Source organism: Carica papaya, chromosome 1 (genome assembly GCF_054855325.1).
Source record: "Carica papaya isolate Zhongbai chromosome 1, ASM5485532v1, whole genome shotgun sequence".
Lineage (NCBI taxonomy): Eukaryota > Viridiplantae > Streptophyta > Magnoliopsida > Brassicales > Caricaceae > Carica > Carica papaya.
In genome coordinates, this window is record NC_142309.1 from 22,844,059 (window position 1) to 22,862,004 (window position 17,946).

The 17,946-nt window shown below is 34.9% G+C and overlaps 3 protein-coding genes across 6 annotated transcripts; all 3 read left to right on the top strand.

Annotated features, from left to right (window-relative positions):
- The first annotated feature begins 218 nt into the window (after nucleotides 1–218).
- On the top strand, nucleotides 219–11,035 carry LOC110818774 (alpha/beta-Hydrolases superfamily protein). Of its 3 annotated transcripts, none has more exons than XM_088221544.1 (14): nucleotides 219–400; nucleotides 511–644; nucleotides 1,153–1,290; nucleotides 1,505–1,531; nucleotides 2,052–2,142; nucleotides 3,401–3,444; nucleotides 4,921–5,019; nucleotides 6,069–6,126; nucleotides 6,248–6,300; nucleotides 6,588–6,689; nucleotides 6,923–7,003; nucleotides 9,138–9,259; nucleotides 9,517–9,688; nucleotides 10,725–11,035. In XM_088221544.1, exons 2-14 carry the CDS (start codon nucleotides 519–521, stop codon nucleotides 10,791–10,793), a joined length of 1,182 nt encoding a protein of 393 aa, XP_088077670.1. In that variant the 5' UTR covers nucleotides 219–400; nucleotides 511–518; the 3' UTR covers nucleotides 10,794–11,035. The 3 variants fall into 3 exon arrangements, with proteins under 3 accessions (XP_088077670.1, XP_088077669.1, XP_088077671.1); XM_088221543.1 differs by having other exon boundaries at nucleotides 220–414; XM_088221545.1 differs by having other exon boundaries at nucleotides 221–414; nucleotides 6,938–7,003.
- Nucleotides 11,036–11,324: 289 nt separating this feature from the next.
- On the top strand, nucleotides 11,325–14,801 carry LOC110818687 (Rieske (2Fe-2S) domain-containing protein). Of its 2 annotated transcripts, XR_002540515.2 has the most exons (4): nucleotides 11,325–11,880; nucleotides 12,052–12,312; nucleotides 12,815–13,061; nucleotides 14,618–14,801. XR_002540515.2 is itself a non-coding variant. In XM_022047638.2 (3 exons), exons 1-3 carry the CDS (start codon nucleotides 11,479–11,481, stop codon nucleotides 13,001–13,003), a joined length of 852 nt encoding a protein of 283 aa, XP_021903330.1. In that variant the 5' UTR covers nucleotides 11,326–11,478; the 3' UTR covers nucleotides 13,004–13,286. The 2 variants fall into 2 exon arrangements, 1 of the variants encoding a protein (XP_021903330.1); XM_022047638.2 differs by lacking the exon at nucleotides 14,618–14,801 and having other exon boundaries at nucleotides 11,326–11,880; nucleotides 12,815–13,286.
- Nucleotides 14,802–15,476: 675 nt separating this feature from the next.
- LOC110818860 (Integrase-type DNA-binding superfamily protein) lies at nucleotides 15,477–16,523 on the top strand. The gene has a single exon (XM_022047876.2). The coding sequence runs from the start codon at nucleotides 15,710–15,712 to the stop codon at nucleotides 16,196–16,198; it is 489 nt and encodes a 162-aa protein (XP_021903568.1). The 5' UTR covers nucleotides 15,477–15,709; the 3' UTR covers nucleotides 16,199–16,523.
- The last annotated feature ends 1,423 nt before the right edge of the window (nucleotides 16,524–17,946 follow it).

Below are 17,946 nucleotides of genomic sequence, written 5' to 3' on the forward strand. Positions count from 1 at the left end.
TTATTGGCTGACGTGGAATAGTTAAACTAGAAAATAAAAAATAAAGGAATCAAATTACAAAACAGGTTTTCAAAGTGAATAACTCACACGTCCACTAAAATCCTAATCGTCATGTGCCACATAGGTTCCTAAAAGATTGGCGCTGGCTGCTTATCATACACGCCACGTGTAAGAAGAGAACAGATTATCGGTTGACTCACCACGCAAAAATAAAATTGACAAGAACCGTCTAAAACGCCCTTTTTGTCTCACCAGTGGGAGGTCTGAAGCACCGTCCACCTTGGTGTCTCCGCCTCTCCCGTTTTCATCTTCTCCTTCACTGTAATAATCCATCAATACGTACAGCATTACGGCTCCAAGATTGCATTTTTTTTCTCTCCTTCACTGTCGCTTTCCACGGGTGCGAATCCTTAGGTTTGCATTTTCACATTTTACGGAATCAACCGTGTGAATCGCTGTTTGGTTGGGGTAATTGTTTGGAAGTCCTTAGCTGATACTTTGTTTTGCTAGTCACAACGATGGCGACGATTTCCACTTATTTAGCTACCACTCGCGGCGAAGGCGCGGCTATTTTTGCGAGGGAAAAGTTAGATCCTCTGAGGATAGATCACCGGACGGGAATTAGAATCTCGAAACCTTTTGAGGTGGATTCTGGTTTTTTTTTTGGTTTAAATTTTTGTTGAATTTTGGTCCGTTTATCTGCTGAAGTTATTATATTAGTTCATGTTACCAAGTTTAGAAAATGTTGCGTTGAAGATTTTCTTGTAAGTTCTTAGTCAGGGCACTGTTTTGATTGTGATTGGTTGTTTTGTCAGTAAGCTTCCTGTTAGTTGGGTTAATTATTGTGTTCGAATAGCTATTATTGTTTTGTTACTTATTTTCAGTAATTTCCCCGAGGTAATTGTAGTGACTACTTTTGGGGAGAATTGGTCTTTTAAACAAGTTGATGTTGGCCTATTGCTTCTTTAGTCCAAGCATAGAGTTATTTCCAATGAAATACGTATTGAATCTTGAATATCATTCAGTTGTACAGCTAATACTGTCTGCGGCAGGCTCCTCCTAATCCTGACCATGTATATTAGTGGAGATCGGGAGTTCTATATATAACTTCTGTTGTAATGCACTACTTAAGTTTGCTTTCTCTTGTTGCAGAATGATCCACTTCCCGCTTATCGGTTATCTTTCCATCTCCCCGGCAGAGATATTAGAGAAACAAGAACACGTATGGCCTTAGTGGATGAGAGGATTGCACTTGCTAGAAACGTGGTGGAGCCTTCTTCTGGGGTCTTGGTAAGAAGAAAGTTTTTCACTCAGTTTTGAGTTTGATTTTGATTAAAAAAATGATAATGAAAGGCCTGATGGAGCCTTATGATTGGATGGTAATATTATTATGTATAATGACTTAACAGGATATACAATAATCCTTATACAAAAAATAAGGAGTAGACTATCGGTGTACGCATGGCTTTAATTACTGACTCTTTTCTTAACCTTTCTTTTGCAGGCATATGATCTTATTCAAGGAGAACTTGTAAGTTCTCTTATTCTCGAATAAGACTTGATATTTGCTTGATCACGTTTACTATTTCTCAATTTCTAAAACTTCAGGGTATTATTTTTTTGACATTAGGACATTCAATTAAAACTTTCTTGTTTCTTCTCGAAAAATTAAAGCTTTCATGTTCGTCATGCTTTTGATTTTTTTCTTGATTTTATCAAATGACTTCATCGTGATGAACTTTCCATATGCGTATAGGCTTTAAAGGTGTTCTGGTTGGTGTTGTTCTACTGCAATGTAGCAAAAATTAAAATTGTTCTCTTTGTGGTTTTAGAAATAAATATCCAAATAAAGTAGTATCTTGTTATCACTAGGACTGAGAGAGATCTCAAGATTTCTGGTGTGTAAAAATTGGACCTAGAGTGGCAAGAGTGAGAAAGAGTTCTCTTTTTTTTTTGGGGGGGGGCTTGAGAATTTGGTGGAGTGGGTGGATACACTGAAAGTTTGTAAGGTCCTTTTCTGCAAATTACTCACGTTAAAAGTTTTCGCACAGGTAAAATGGAGTTCAATGATGGGAAAGTCAACCCCAGATGCACCAACGGCTGTTCTTCTACATGGAATTCTAGGTAGCAGGAAGAATTGGGGTACGTTTTGTGAATTATTTGTAAGCTTCTTATCACTATGTAGACACACATTGATTTAAAAACATATGACCTCTCTCTGTCTCTGTCTGTATCTCTCTCTAAAAAGACAGATTTTTAATGTCAATTTTAATCAGTAGAGCAACAATTATCTAGTTGTGCACTTGTTATGTAAGGCCTTAATATACAGGGAGGGCTATAGTGGGGCAATGTTTTGTCTTTCCTACTCATTCTTCTACCGATGGATGGCTTCTTCCCCATCTTCATTTTCATAACGAGGAGAAAATACTCTCTATCTCTGTTCAGTGAAGAAGTTTGGTTCCTGTGGATGAAACTTTTGACATAATGTCGAGTTTAAAAATTATAATGATATTCTGAAATTGATAATATATTAAATTACGATCGTAATAGGACAAAAATTACAATTACTCAACTAAAGTCTATCACATTAGAAATGAGAAAAATAAAAAAGTTCCTCGTCAACTAATTAAAATTTTGCAAACAGAATGCAACCTGTATTAAAAATGTACTAAATGTTCTTAAACACCCCGTAAAAAGGAAGCAATTTCAAAGCAAAGCATCTCCTCCAAAAGAATGATGCATTTCTGTGTGTACAAATATATTTGTCTCAAAATTTAGTATTTTTCTGAAAGAATGAATTTATTGTAGACTCTCTTTGTCATATAATGGAATAATTTGAATTAAGAAAGATATATCTAGAGTTAGAGAAATGAAGAATGGTATAATTATAGTAGTAATGATATTATCATCTATAGAATAAATAATTTATTTCTGATCAGGGTGAGGGCAGGGGTTAAGGGCGGAGAGTACACTGCCAGCAACTGTCCGTGAAGTGGAACAGGGACAATTTAATTTTTGCTTCTCTCTCCATCCTCACCAAAACGGAGGAAACTCCACCTTATTTGAAGTATTTCTGTACGAGTCTTCTGTTAAATGGTAAAAATGTCATCCTTAGTAGTTTGGGTGTATGAAACTATCAGTGTCAGAAAATGAAATTGAGTTTAGGATTGGTTCATACATTATTTCAAAAAAAAAAAAAAACCGATTGGTTCGTACAAGGTAACAGCACGTTATGATCATGACCCATGATTTTTAAGATTTCAAAATCATGTTCTGTTCTTCTGCGGGTTTTCCCGACGTTTCATTTTTGTGCTATAGATGTCTCTTTCTTTCACATTTATTTTAATGGTACATAGGTGTGTTGGAGGCAGAAGTCCTTGATATGCTTTTATTATTACAGGTACTTTTGCTCGCAGGCTGGCACAAGAATTTCCAACCTGGCAGGTAATGTGTGATGAGTTCTTGCTCGATTTGGTATCTGCTGACGTAGGAATGAGTCACATGTTTTCTTATAACTAAAACAACACATACTTGGCTCTGGTGGTCTTCTGCTAACTAACTAGACCCCTCACTTACTCTAAGTTCAAAGGGAAGAAAGGTGAAGGATTTGCATTGCCATGGTTTATTGGTGGGTAATGCTTGGAAATTAAGATTTCAGGATCCAGTATTATAGAGATAGTGTGTCTGATTTATAAAGCAAAGATTGTTTTTATCCGTGTTGGACTTGTCACTATGGGTGCTTGTTGTGGTATGGTAATAACTACATTAAGTGGATGGTTACTGAATTACCAATTTTTTTTACATACTTCAATAATAGCTTTTGTAAAAGCATCACTAAAAACTTTAAAATGTTATCAGTTTCTCAGTTCTTATCTGGTGCTTTTGGCTCTTATACGGTCTACTTTGAACTTTTGGCTTGGGAAGGTTTGAGCAGTAACAAAGCATTTAGACTGATTTCTCTTACCATATTCTGGGTCATTTTGAAGGAGAGAAACAATAGAGTTTTTGAGGGGGTCGAACAAGATTTTAATAGATCAAAGATAAATGGTTTTATTATTTTGGTTCTACTGTTTTAGAGCATAATTAACTGTTTTTAAAATTTAGATTCCATTGTATATATGTTTATTGATATGTAAATTTTCTGTAAATGAGTGGTGCTCCCTTAGCACCTCACATCAATACAACTATACTTCTTTTATTTGAAAAAAAAGTTCTTATCTAGTGCTTTTGATTAGTTTGTGTGCTTTGATTGTGGCAAAGGAGGTAGCCATGTTCTTTGAAGGCCATTTTTTTGTTACAAAAAGAAATGTGAACAGTAAAGCTCTACATGAATTGTGAGAAGTTAGAAATTTAGGAAGAGCCATGATATGGTTTAATTTGTGAGAAGTTACTAGGATCAAAAAGTGATTATCTTACCATGCACAAAAAATTGACTCAATTGAGCAGTGGAGGAGGAAAACGGAGGAAAAGACAAATAAGAAGGTTCAGATTTGCATATAACTTCCTATGATAAATCATAAGGGTAAATTTCTTTACATGTGTGAGGAGTACCTAATTGTTCTGGACACTTGGGTTTTCATTTTTTTTTCTTTTCTTTTGAAGGAAAAATTAAGTCCCTTAACAAGGCATAGGGGATGCAATCCATAAAGAACAATGGGGAATTGCAAAAGTGGGTGTTTCTTTCATCTTATTAGGATTTCTTTTTGTTGATTATGAAAGAAATTCATAAGTCAAGATTACAAATGTGGAAACTAAGGTTCTATGATTAAGAGAATAAACTCAAGGCAGCACGTGATAACCATTTGTTGTGGTTATTCATCTTTTGCTTTTCAGATTTTCATTATAAGGCATGGTAATTTGTTTTGTCTAAGTTGAGATATTGAGATTTTGGACGCTAGTAATTTGTTTTTGTTGATGCAGTTCCTACTAGTAGACCTTCGGTGCCATGGGGATTCGGCATCGAACTGGAAGAGGGGGCCCCATACTGTTGCCTCAACAGCAATGGATGTCTTAAAGCTTGTGCGTAATTTTTGAGTAATGACCACCAATCTTTTGCATGAATGTATATTTGTTTCTGGTTCTGCACTACATAGAACTGGAACTTAATACAATCTTATTTCAAGTGACGCCTCTCTGCACGGCTTCTGAATCTGTTATTGTTTCTAGTGCTTAAACCCGTTGCATTTTTTTTTGGGGAAAGGGAAAAAATAATTGCATAAAAAAGTACTAAGGGGTTGCCATCCATCTACGAACCTTTCGACCTTTCTTCTTTTCAAGTATGTAAAACTTGGTGGTGGTTGTGAATTAATCAGTTACATATTTGTGATGTTGGATATGGATGCTTTTGTTTTTGACATTTCTTTTTTTTTTTTTTTTCGTCATACAAGCTGGTTTGTTCTATAAGGGTGTTATGAAGAAACAAAATCATTTTGATTTTTATGTATCAAACTGCCATTATAAAATTGATATTTACTGTATCCTTCTTCCTTCCTTAAAGCAGACTTTAGGCAGAACCTTCAACCCTTTGAATCATTGAGGGGCCTATTTTTCCAAGGTTCTGTTGTGTGCCTTACTGATTAATGATTTGCACATAGTAGTTACTACGATGCTGGGAATATTCCATATTGATAATGTCGCTAAAACACTTTATTTTAATATTAAAAGCAGCCCTGTCATTGGGATTTCTGAGCTAGGATTGCTTTTCTGTAGAAAAGGATAACTAAGCAAAGATTTCGCTTCCTTCACTTGCTTTCCTTTAGTGACTTTATATTGTTAACTTAAATGAATATGGCTGCTTCTGGGTAATGCTTTCACAAAATAATTACTCAGTTAAGTTATGAGTGTGAAATTTGACCACAATCATTTGGAATAGTTTTTTCAAGTCTCAACCAAATTTTTTGCCTTTATTGCATACTTCAACATACCAAAAAAAGAAAGAGGTATTGATTTATATTGTTGAGATTATCTTCCTCCCTCTTACGCAAGATATTTCTGTTCCTTTTTTGAGTAAAAGTAAGAAACTTCTGTTGTCTGAAAGTTTTTTTTCTCACATTCTTTGTTCTGAATAGGTTGGAAAACTTAGAATAACACCTAGAATCCTAGTTGGACACAGCTTTGGAGGAAAAGGTACTTTTGTTGATTTACCGTGTTTCTAATATGCTGTGTGATTAGGACATGATAGCTGATGGTTGACTTAAATATGATTTGATTCAATCTTGCTCAACATGCTTCCTAATTATCTATGCAGTTGTGCTGAGCATGGTGGAACAGGCAGCAAAGCCTCTTGCACGACCAGTCAAAGTATGATTGTTGCCAGTTTAATATAGTTAATGACTTTACGTTTTGATATTTGGTTAAAATCAAAATGCCAATTATAGTTACTTTTGCTGGAGGTTAGGAACTTCAGTTTTAAAATTTCAAGTAAACTTTGACTTTTGAAGTTTCTACAGGTAGCTATACAAGTAATACTCCAAAGCTTGAAAAATTAAAGGAAATGAAGGAAATAGGAATTCCTTCAATTATTTTTACTCTTGCTCTTGTTTCTCTTATGCTTATCTAAATTCTTCTCATGTGGGTTTTTTCTGTAGGTTTGGGTTCTAGATGCCACTCCTGGGAAAGTTCGAGCAGGAGGAGATGGGGAGGACCATCCGGCAGAACTAATATCTTTTTTACAGGACTTGCCAAACGAGGTTAGTGCTAATAATCTCTTGTTCTTGGATATGTTGTGTGTCATCTGAAACTTGACTTCGCTGTAATATCTTTATTTGGTGTATCCTATCATTATGATGGACCTAACATTCCTTCAGTTAACTTAGCCTAGCTGGAATGAATTATTCTGATCTTGACTAATAGATTTTTTGAAGTTAACCTTTACAATGCTTTTAATTTCCCTTGCTGGGACTGGCTATAACTCTGTTGTAAGCTTTCTTTAAGGAAGGTCTCTTCAAAGCGGGATGTTGTGAATGCACTTGTTCAAGAAGGGTTTTCGAAGGATGTGGCACAGGTATACTTCACACACGCGCATTCATTTATCAAAGTTATGAACTCTTTGCTCCTTCCAATATATACATATACATATATATATATATATATATATATAATGAAGTCTTTCACATGGCAATGCATTTCAGACTATTGACAGGCAGGTGCTGGCAGTAGCTCTTTTCTCATTTCTGTCTCAAGTGGTGGCATGTCAGTCTTGCCATACCAACAAAAGAAAAACTTAAAATTCTTTATTATAATTTAGATCTTCCAAATTCCCTTAAGAGATTCTTAGCCATGTGTGGATGTGTGTGAATATGGGCTTGCTTTCATGATTTCTGTTACATGAAGATATGTACATGTATGGTTTCTTGGAATATAATTGCTTGAACATTTTTGATTTTCTGCTCACGCATTCTGGGACCTGTCTTACCCTCCTATTAGTTTCTCTTGGCAGTGATTCTGACAGTTACGGGGCCGGGTTAAAGTGAAAAACTTAAAATTCTTTATTATAATTTAGATCTTCCAAATTCCCTTAAAAGATTCTTAGCCATATGTGGTTGTGTGTGAATATAGGCTTGCTTTGATGATGTCTGTTACATGAAGATATATATGTATATGGTTTCTTGGAATATACCTAATTGCCTGAACATTTTTTATTTTCTGCTCACGCTTTCTGGGACGTGTCTTACCCTCCTATTAGTTTCTTTCTGGCAGTGATTCTCACAGTTACTGGGGCCGAGTTAAATTTTTAAGGAGAAAATTATATCTCCTGGTCAGAATGAGAAATACATGCATATTCACATTTTGTCCTCTTAGTGCAAATGAGAATATGGTCCACAACATGGAGTATCACACTCTTCTTTGCTGCTGATTAAAAAACATAATAATTGGTGTTTATTTCTTTTTAAAATGAGATCAATGCTTATAAAATCACTAAAACTTATCCGGTGAAACATTTTCTGAAGTAGGCTTTGAGCATGGTGCTCTTTTTGTTTACACCTTTTTACTTTTATGCTTGCTGCTTCTCAGAATCAGTTTCTCTTCCAATCAATTATATATGCTCTTGCTTATTAGTTACATGCAGGAAGTTATTAAGTAATCTCTTGCAAAGTTGCTCAGGAATGACATAGTGATTAATATGAGTTCGTCCTGACATCAGCGAGTCCCATTCAAGTTTGGAGAATTTGTAGCCCCTTTCCTGTTTGAGATGTCAAGACAGGTTTAACTGAACTGGGTTCAAGGAGTCACGAGTGCTCAATATTTGCATCATCTATCTCTCTTCTACCCATTTATACTGCATCAAATTATATGATTTATTTGGTCAATGCGATGGGAAGGGTGAAGACTAATAACAGAAGCTGTTTTAACATGTCTCTGGATGTTCTTTTTTTGGAAGACTCATTAACAAAAGATGTGTTTAGATGTCTCAGTGGATTCTTTATATACTTACCATTATTCTTATTTCATCCCTGTACACTAATTTTATGACACGGTTCATTAACAAAAGGGTATCCATTTTGACTGGGTCATCTTTTGCCTTTTAATGCTTGTGGATTGGGAAATGTGGACTTTTGCAGATGAAAGGAAGTACATGAAATAAATTTCTGATAAAAAAAAAATGCCCTCTGCGTTGAAGACAATTATTTACATTTGCATATTGCTTTCTTTCTGGTACATGCATTTTTTTCTTCCTGTCCAACACATCTGTAGCAGGAGGTAACTTTGAGGTTATCTTGAAATTGAGCATAGTGTAGGATCAAGTGATCTCTAACATGATTGACTTGCACTTGTTTTATTTTATGTGCTTCACTTTTACAATGTTGGGCTTCTTTCACTGTTCAGATGATTTCTTGATAATGTTCAAAAATAGTTTCATAAGAGGAAATATTGGTTGTCTTACAATCAAATTATTAGTTTATAGTAATGTTCTCCTTTTAACATATATTTTGCTATCAAAATCTTACTTTTGGCGTCCTTGTCTTTAGTGTCCAGTGGGGGGTAACTAACCTGCAACCAACAGGTCTTCCTGTCTCATATTCCAGAAAATATTGGATGTCATACAATCAAATTATTAGTTTATATTAATGTTCTCCTCTTAACATATATTTTTCCATCAAAAGCTTACTTTTGGCATCCTTGTCTTTAATGTCCAGTGGGTGGTAACTAATCTGCGACCAACAGGTCTTCCTGGCTCATCATTATCCAATTTCTCATGGATGTTTGACCTTGATGGAATTGCTGAAATGTACAAGTCCTATGAAGATACAAATTTATGGTAATCTTGCATGGATTTCTGATTACACTCATCTAAATTTACAATGGTTATTGTGCTCTCAAGTGTTCTTTTTTTTTTTTTTTTGTTCAAATTCTGTTACTGGAAAATCAAGAAAAAGAAAGCATTAGAAGTGAATGAGATTCTTATTTTAAAATGTTTGTTTCCACAGAGAGAATTTTAGAATCATAGCTGACAACATACTCTCTGTCCACTCCGCTTCTTTTTTCTTTTTTCTCTCTTGGGATTGAATGATGAAGGAATTTTGTGGAAAATCTGCCTCGAGGTGTACATATCAATTTTCTAAAAGCAGAGAGGAGCTTACATCGATGGGCACTTGAAGATCTCCAGCGAATTCATGCTGCTGAAGAGCTGGCTGCTGATGAGGGTGGTGGAGTTGAAATGCATGTCCTTGAAGATGCTGGTCACTGGGTATGTTACATTCATCGTTAGCTTCACTATTTTTTTATCATAAATTTGTTAACATATTTCAATGTTTCTTTTTTTTTCCAAAAAAATCAAACTCTCTTTTTGCTAAAAGACTAATAGGGGCATTTAGTAGCAGTTTAGGGTCTCTAGATACACATGCACATAAAATAACCATACGATTATAGCAGATTAGACCCAAAATTGGAACAAGGAAAAAACTGAGCTTCTGGTTTATCACGTGGAAGTAAACTAGGATATGTGGAGCATAACAATAGTGGAATCAAGGGACTAAGGATCGAGATAGAGATGGAGTAACAGTTTGGAAGTTCTCAAGAGTAGTCAATAAATTGGTATCATTTTTTTTTTTTCTTTTCAGAAGATTGAATATCAATTATTCTTACAGAGAACAACTGGGATATTTTATGCCCATGAAATAGTGCAGCCGAGTTGAAGGTAGTTGCAGTATGTTAAAATGAAAGATTGTTTGTTAAGAAAAAATGCATTAAGCAAATGAGTCTAGCTAAAACGATGGTGGCAAGCTTGATATATTCTACTGCAGTAAAAGATAGATCGGACTTCATTACCAGAAAATCAAATTTGGACAGATCGGACTGGAGACGCGGGTAGTTGGAGCCTGTAATAGAGGCTTCTTTAGGAATGTACGAGTATGCAAGAGTATGAGCTTAGGCTATTTGATTGAGCTAGCAGATGATTTGGAGAGAAGTAAGAGCATGTAAGATTGTATGAGCTTAGGGTAGTCAGCTAATTATTGATTGCAAAAGGTTTCCTGAAAGAGGCAACAGTAAGCAAATTGAAGAATTTGAATTTATCTTCACAAGCTTGAGATTCAACTGCTTGTTTGATTATCGCGGTGCCCTTTTTTTCTTTTGCTGAAAGATATATGTATCTTTTTCCAGTTTTCAATAACTTATAATTTGATGATGGAGTACCAAAATCTAGGGGGAGCTCATGTGGAAATATAATAGAAGTAATATGCTGAAACTTGATAAGCTCTTTGTAATTCTTGTAATAATTTCAGGTGCATGCTGATAACCCCGATGGGCTGTTCAGGATTCTTTCATCATCCTTCCAGGGACTCAAATCCTGATTGCGCCAGGGTGTGGCTGAGTTACTCACAGATTTCTGTTAATTCAATTTCTTGTATTGTAAGTGTAGTATGTAAATCATTTTTCCTTTTATTAAGTGTTTTGTTTATTCAGTTTTAACCACTGGGCTTTACAGGCATCTCGATGTAATAGATGCTAGAACCACTGATTGATACAAGAGAAAAATTGAGAAGGGAAAAGCAATTCTTTATATATATATATTAATGAGAAAAATTACCTAAAATGTGTAATTATGTTAAAACTATACTTTGAAATGATTGTAAAATAATTGTTACACTTATATTTCTGTTTCGAGTTAAAGAGCAAATTTATGTGAATTACGTATGTATGTAAATCCAAATATTTGTTGTAAAAGTTATTCATATAAAAATAAAAATTTTAAAGTGGAGAATGATTAATTTTTTTTTTTTTACTTATTGAGGTAATAATGCGAAAGTATTTGATAAAACTCAGTAACCGAAATTCCCGCCAAGTATTGGAGAAATTGTATAGATTCAGCCGCAAAATATTGTGGCTCTCACGCGCCCGTCACAACGTCCGTGCCTTCTTCTCCTCCCGAAGAAAATCGTTATCCACTTTTGTGTGGAGCAGGCCATGCAGACGCTCTGCCCTCCCTCTCTTTCACCTTCCTAACCTTATTCTTCACTTCCCTCCCTGAAATCCTCCATGGCCACCGCCTTCTCTTCACTTCCTGGAAATTACTCTATCCCTTCCCGTACACTCCTTCGCCGCCGCCAATCGCTTTCGCCGCTTCACTGTTCAATTTTCCACTCCGCCCCGGCATTGCCTCTTAATTACAATTTCACCCCTCCGAGACACGCCTTGTCAGTCTCCTGCAAGGCGACGGAGGTATCGTTGAGCGAGGAATCTGCGTCTCCCGGCGGCGGACAGGACTGGGTGCCCGTGGTGCCTCTCTCCGCGCTTCCTAAGGGAGAACGCCGAGTAATTATCCAAGACGGCGAGACGATTCTGCTGCTTTGGTATAAGGACGAGGTCTTCGCGATTGAAAATAGGTCTCCCGCCGAGGGTGCCTACACTGAAGGTCTCCTCAATGCCAAACTCACTCAGGTTTCATCTCTCCCTCCCTCTTACTCTCTCTCTCTCTTTCTCTCTCTCTCTATATATACATATATATATATATATTTGTATATCTCCCTCTCTGTTGCTTTAATTATGCAGAAGATTTTCCTCTGCGATGGAAATGGCTGAGGATTTAGTGCATTTTTTTTTTTCCCTTAGGATGGATGTATAGTTTGTCCAACTACTGATAGTACATTTGATCTTCGTACGGGAGCTATTCGGGAATGGTATCCTAAGAACCCAGTTCTCAGAGTTCTCACCCCTGCTTTGAGGACGCTTTATATTTATCCTGTAAAGGTTGATGAAGAAAATATTTACATCAGCTTGAAAGGAGGTGTAAAATCTGATGCATCTGCGGAGATTGTCTTTAGCGGCAAAGCTCAGCCTGGTCTTACTTCAACTGATGTTAATGTGGAGGAGGTAATAATAACTCATTTATCTTCTTTTTCTTTTTTTGGTTGATCATCTTCCATAAAACTAGCCAGTTGGAGGTATCTGTCTCCGTTTTGGGTGAAGATGGTGGTTGATGAGAATCTTATAATCACCTGCTTGTTTGTTTCTTAGAAGCCTTTCTTCCAGTTTGGCAAACAAGTCTTGTAAATTGATTTGGATTGCTAATAAGCAGCCCCAAATACCCTCTTCAAAAATTTCAGTTTGTTTGGTTTAGTTCTTCTCCCGTTTGCATTTAGGTTGGAGATGTCGGATCCCACCTTGAATTCTTTTAAAAGTAGGAAATAAAGTGCTGTCCCTCAAGAATTTGTGTCTTTGAGGTGGGGAACTCAAAATATAAAAGATTATATTATTAACACGTGTATTCAAACCATCATGGATATTAAGAATGAGACTTAGTATTGGAACAGAGTTGAACTTGCTAGATTTTAGAGTTATTACTACGCCTTCATGCATTTTGTCCTTATTTCAGGTGAAAATGGTTGTCGATGAGAATCTTGAGGGGTTTGGTTTCTCGGGAAAGAACGAATTGATAAATGGGAAGGCGGCTGTGATAGGCTTCTTGCTACTGTTAGATTTTGAACTCTTGACTGGTAAAGGCCTACTCAAGGGTACAGGCTTCCTTGATTTCCTGTATGCTGCCACAAATGCTTTCAAGTAGAGTATGATGTCGTGATTCTCCTCCCATGTTGAGATAAGTCTCTCTGATACATAGGATGGTAAGTTTCTGTATTAGTGACAATATGTTTTGGTATATAATATTTTCAAATCTTTCAAGTTTGTTCATATGGGTAATGGTATATTTCACTAAAAATTTTACCTCCTTGATTTGTTAATGTTTTTATTTAGTTGTTTTTTATTAAGCTTCATGCTTAATACCTTCTGTTCGGTTGACAGGCATTGATTAAGCCATGATATTTCACGTTCTTCACTGCTTGATTTTATATTTTGGGCACTTAATATGGTTATGAATAGCTAGTCATTCGAAATGGTGTAGCTTTATACAGGTGTTTTACCATATTTGACACCCTTTCTGATTCTAAAGATCTTAAAACATACATTGTCTATCTAACAAAGCTACAATATGCATTTTGAGTTTGATTTTGTAACTCATTTATGTTACATTAGTCTCCCAAAGAAGTTTTGCATTGTTCTGACTGCCATTTTTGTTAGTTTAACCCTTAAATTTTTTCTCAGAAAAAGGAGGAAAGGAAAACTCTCTTTATCATTTCTTTCTATAGATTCAGAAAGTCTTATATTATATGTATTCAGGTTATATCTGCTCCTCAGCTTATTAAAAGTGTCTCTATATGTATGTATCTATCATTTCCAAATTTATCTGTCGGAACTTGTGCCTGCGTTTTCATTTCAATTGTTCTAAATCAGCCTAAGCTACACTAGACTGTTTAGTGTTTGATTATTTGATTAAGTTATGTCAGACTAGGATATTTGATATGAGTTAAGAAGAACCACATCCTTGAAGCTAGCTATTATGATAGGAGAATCTAAACTCATATAAACCCCACACTGAAATTGTATGGAAGACCCAAGTTACATTTACCACATAACCATACTTGAACGTGGTACTACCATATCTCAAACTATTAAGAACCATGGGTTGAACTCGAAACTAGATCTCTCTAACTGATTTTGTTTCTTTTGTTTTTTGTTTTTTTTTTTACTTCGATTTTTCATGACCTCTTGGATAACAAGCATTTATGAGCGTGGTCATGGTTTATAAAGAGCTATCTTCCGAAAGGATGAGCCATCAATCACAATGAATTGCGTTGCGGAGAGAATTTGGTTGTGCTTTGTTTGTTATGGAAGGAAATTGTTATTGGTTTCTTGTTGGTTGAATCTGTCAGTCTCTTGCCATAGTTATTAGCATCACTCTATCTCCCCTGCAATCTGCATGTCTGGTTTTTTTGAATTGGTTTGTGCTGTGAGTTAGCTTGAGTTCATTTTGGTTTACAACATATTGTTGTAGTCTTAATCTGTCAATATTATATATAGGTACTCATTTTTTTTTTTAACAATCTCCAAATAAAAATAATGCTTAAAAATTTGATAGTTATAGTTAATGTTTTATTGGCTGAACTTAAAAGCAACACCTCATATATTTCTGTTTAACTCTCTTTTAACTTGTATGAGGTTGTGATTATAGTGGGTGTTTATTTTAATTTGGAGATTATTTATGTTTTGTTAGGAATGGATATATGTTTTATTTAAAAATATTTGAATGAATAATGTTGAATACCATTATTTTGAATTATAGGTTGCAGGCAATAGGAATAGCTGCTACTTAAATGCAATGCATTCCTTCAACATGTGGTGGTGGTGATGTGTTGAATAGAATGTGCTCGTGGTCAACCCAAATCCAAAACTAAAGTTTTTTCAATATTCATAATCTAACTATTTGTCATCAGGTTTTTTATACTAACCACATGTTGATTGCTTTTTCCTTTTCCAAATTGGCACCAGTCAAAACCTAAAAGGAGAGATGTGCATATCTCCCATCCCATTCTGACCTTTAATTTTTTTTTTCAGACAATTATTTCAGTTTAGTTTTAATCCTATTCAAAATGAATAAAAATTAATTTTTATAAAATTAATATTAAAAAAGTATGAAAAGAATTTGTTATAGGAAACAAAAATATAATTATAAAAATAATATGATTGAGAGATTCCCCCAACCCACCCCACCCCAAATGGGGTTGTCGGTGGGGTCACGAGGTCGTGTCAACTTCGTCCGTGACGTCATGCATTGTGTAATATAGCAAATTAGTCTACTTCATTATCACGTGGTCAATGCACGTATATTTTTTACCCCTAACATTATTAACCATGGGTTTATTATATACAAATACAATATGCTCATAGTCACTTAAAATTATATTTATATATATTTATTTTGTAAAAAAATTAATTTCTACAATCTAATTTTAGAAATAATCAGAACCTTATAATTGACTCACACACTCAATATTTTCATGCTAGAAAGTGTTCAATTTCAATTTAATAAAATGCAATATTTTATATGTAACAAAAATAAATATGAAATATATATTTTGTGAATTAATTAAATAATAATAATAATAATATTAATAATAATATTACCTCCTTTCTGTCTTTTCCTTACTTTTAACAATCTTTGACCTTCGACTAATTTCTTGAATTTCCTATTCGTAGACTTATTTTATTTTTTTATTATTATAATTATTATTACTCGTTTGACTTTCTTCATCTTCAACCTATATATACACCTTCAACTCCAAACATCCCACTCCAAAACAACCCGCAAAACCAGTCAAAACCCAACAAGAACACCCATCGATCGGCACCCATTAATTTTCTTACTCGCCGAAAAATGAGCAACGTCCAAGCCTACGAACTTGCCGATTCTGCTGCTCACGGCGACCGCGATCACAAGAAATACAAAGGAGTCCGTCGCCGGAGATGGGGAAAATGGGTATCAGAAATCCGGGTTCCGGGCACCCAACAACGTCTATGGTTAGGATCTTACTCGACGCCTGAGGCGGCTGCCGTTGCTCACGACATTGCTTACTACTGTCTTCGCCGCCCTTCTTCATTCGAAGCTCTCAACTTCCCGCTTACGTCGCTGCCGGCTGCTTGCGCCAACGGGGAGTTGTCGCCAAGGTCGGTACAAAGAGCTGCGTCGGATGCTGCAATGGCGGTGGACGCTCGGATGGTTGTTAATGGACTGGCGCCGTCGACGACGACGGAGCTTTGGGTCGACGATGAAAGTAGTCGGAATTCGTTGTGGGAGGCGGCGAGTCATGAACAGGTGACTGTTGGTAGGGAAGCTTTGAGCATTTCTGTCGAAGATTATTTCTAATTATACATACATATACTTAAATTTTATTACTTAGCTAGCTAATACCTATATATATACACACCCACAAAAATAATCAATTGTAGTGAAGAATTTTTTGGGGTAAATCTTTAGTTTTAATGTAATCATTAATTAAACTAAAAGAGTAATCAATTGTACTGAAAATATTTCATTGAGTAAAACGGATGTGTGTGTGGGACATCCGTATCATTATGCAGAAATGAATGTGAGGGTCAACCTTTTGACTCAGTCAATTTGACTAGTTAGATTACATTATTATGTTAACCAACTTAATTAAATAAAACCTGATTTACCAATTTGAACAAAATTTTGTTCCTCATTGTTAATGATTACATGATTATATAGTAATTAAATTAAACTTAATATTAGAAAATGTACTACGTTTCTGAATAAATACAGAATAAAAATCGATTTAAAATTTTATTTTATACATGAAAATATATATAAATTTATAAAAAATTAAGTTGTATTACTCTTTCAACATGGATTCAAACTTTTGGGTTTTTTTTTTTTCAAAATTATACATCTATAATGTAACCATCTAGAAAATTTTAAGCAAAATAAATAGTTAAGGGTTTACATTCATTGTACAATAATTGAAAGTACTAAATGAGACTTACGAGAATGATCATTCTAAAAGAACAACTAATAACTAAAGAAATAAGTTAAAAGTAAACAAATTGAACGTGCTACTCGCAACTCTCTTGTGGATCGAGTTCTGGATCCTGATTCTCTTGATCTGAAATGGTTAATGAAAGAGTGAATTATACTAACCCAATAAGAATATCACGTTACTTACCAATATAAAAATAAAGATTGGTAGAAATCATAAAAACAACTAATGGACCTATTGATTTAAGTAAATTTGTTTATAATAAATAAAATCATTTACCGTCTACCTACTGCAACGAAATTTACAAAAACAACCTATAGAGTCAATAATATAACATATATCATAATTTCATATGCAATCGGCTAGAACAACAATTTTCTATTTTATCAGCGTACTGGTATCCATAGGGGTTCATAGAGATGTCTCCATTACACGTGAATCATTTTCTTTAATATTTTCAATTAATGAGCTGTCCTAATATTCCGTCCGGTATGAGCACCAAATTACCAAATCACGATACCCCGTCCGGTATGAGAGTGAAACGAACCGTCCCCATACCCCTTCCAATATGAGCGCCAAATTACAAAACCTCGATACTCCGTTCAGTATGAGGCAACGTTTACGGTAGGATACCCTATGTACCCAGTTCGTCCACCATCTCCCAAGATATCCAGTAAGGCTGCCATTTTATCAATCCACTCGAACAACAATTTCTCGTTTACATTTAATTTTCAGTTTTTCAATTTAACTATAATCACATAAAACAAGTAAAATATGCATAAAAGTAATACAATCGCATTCCATTTTTCCAATTTAACTGTAATCTCATAAGGCAAACAATACATGCATTCAAATTATAAAATCAATCAATCAGATATTATCATGTATTCAAACTGTAAAATCAATTAACATGATCGACAGTGAATAACTTCCGGTTCGGCCTTTATTAGTAATTTGTAATTAATTATGAATATTTTCTAAATTACACAAAATACTGTATTATTATTAATTAAACTTCAATTCTATAATAAGAATAATGTAAGAGATTCTTACTCAAATTGATGTTCGAAATGCTAAACTTTTGAATGCGTCTACTAGCGGTTCTTGAGTTTTCTAA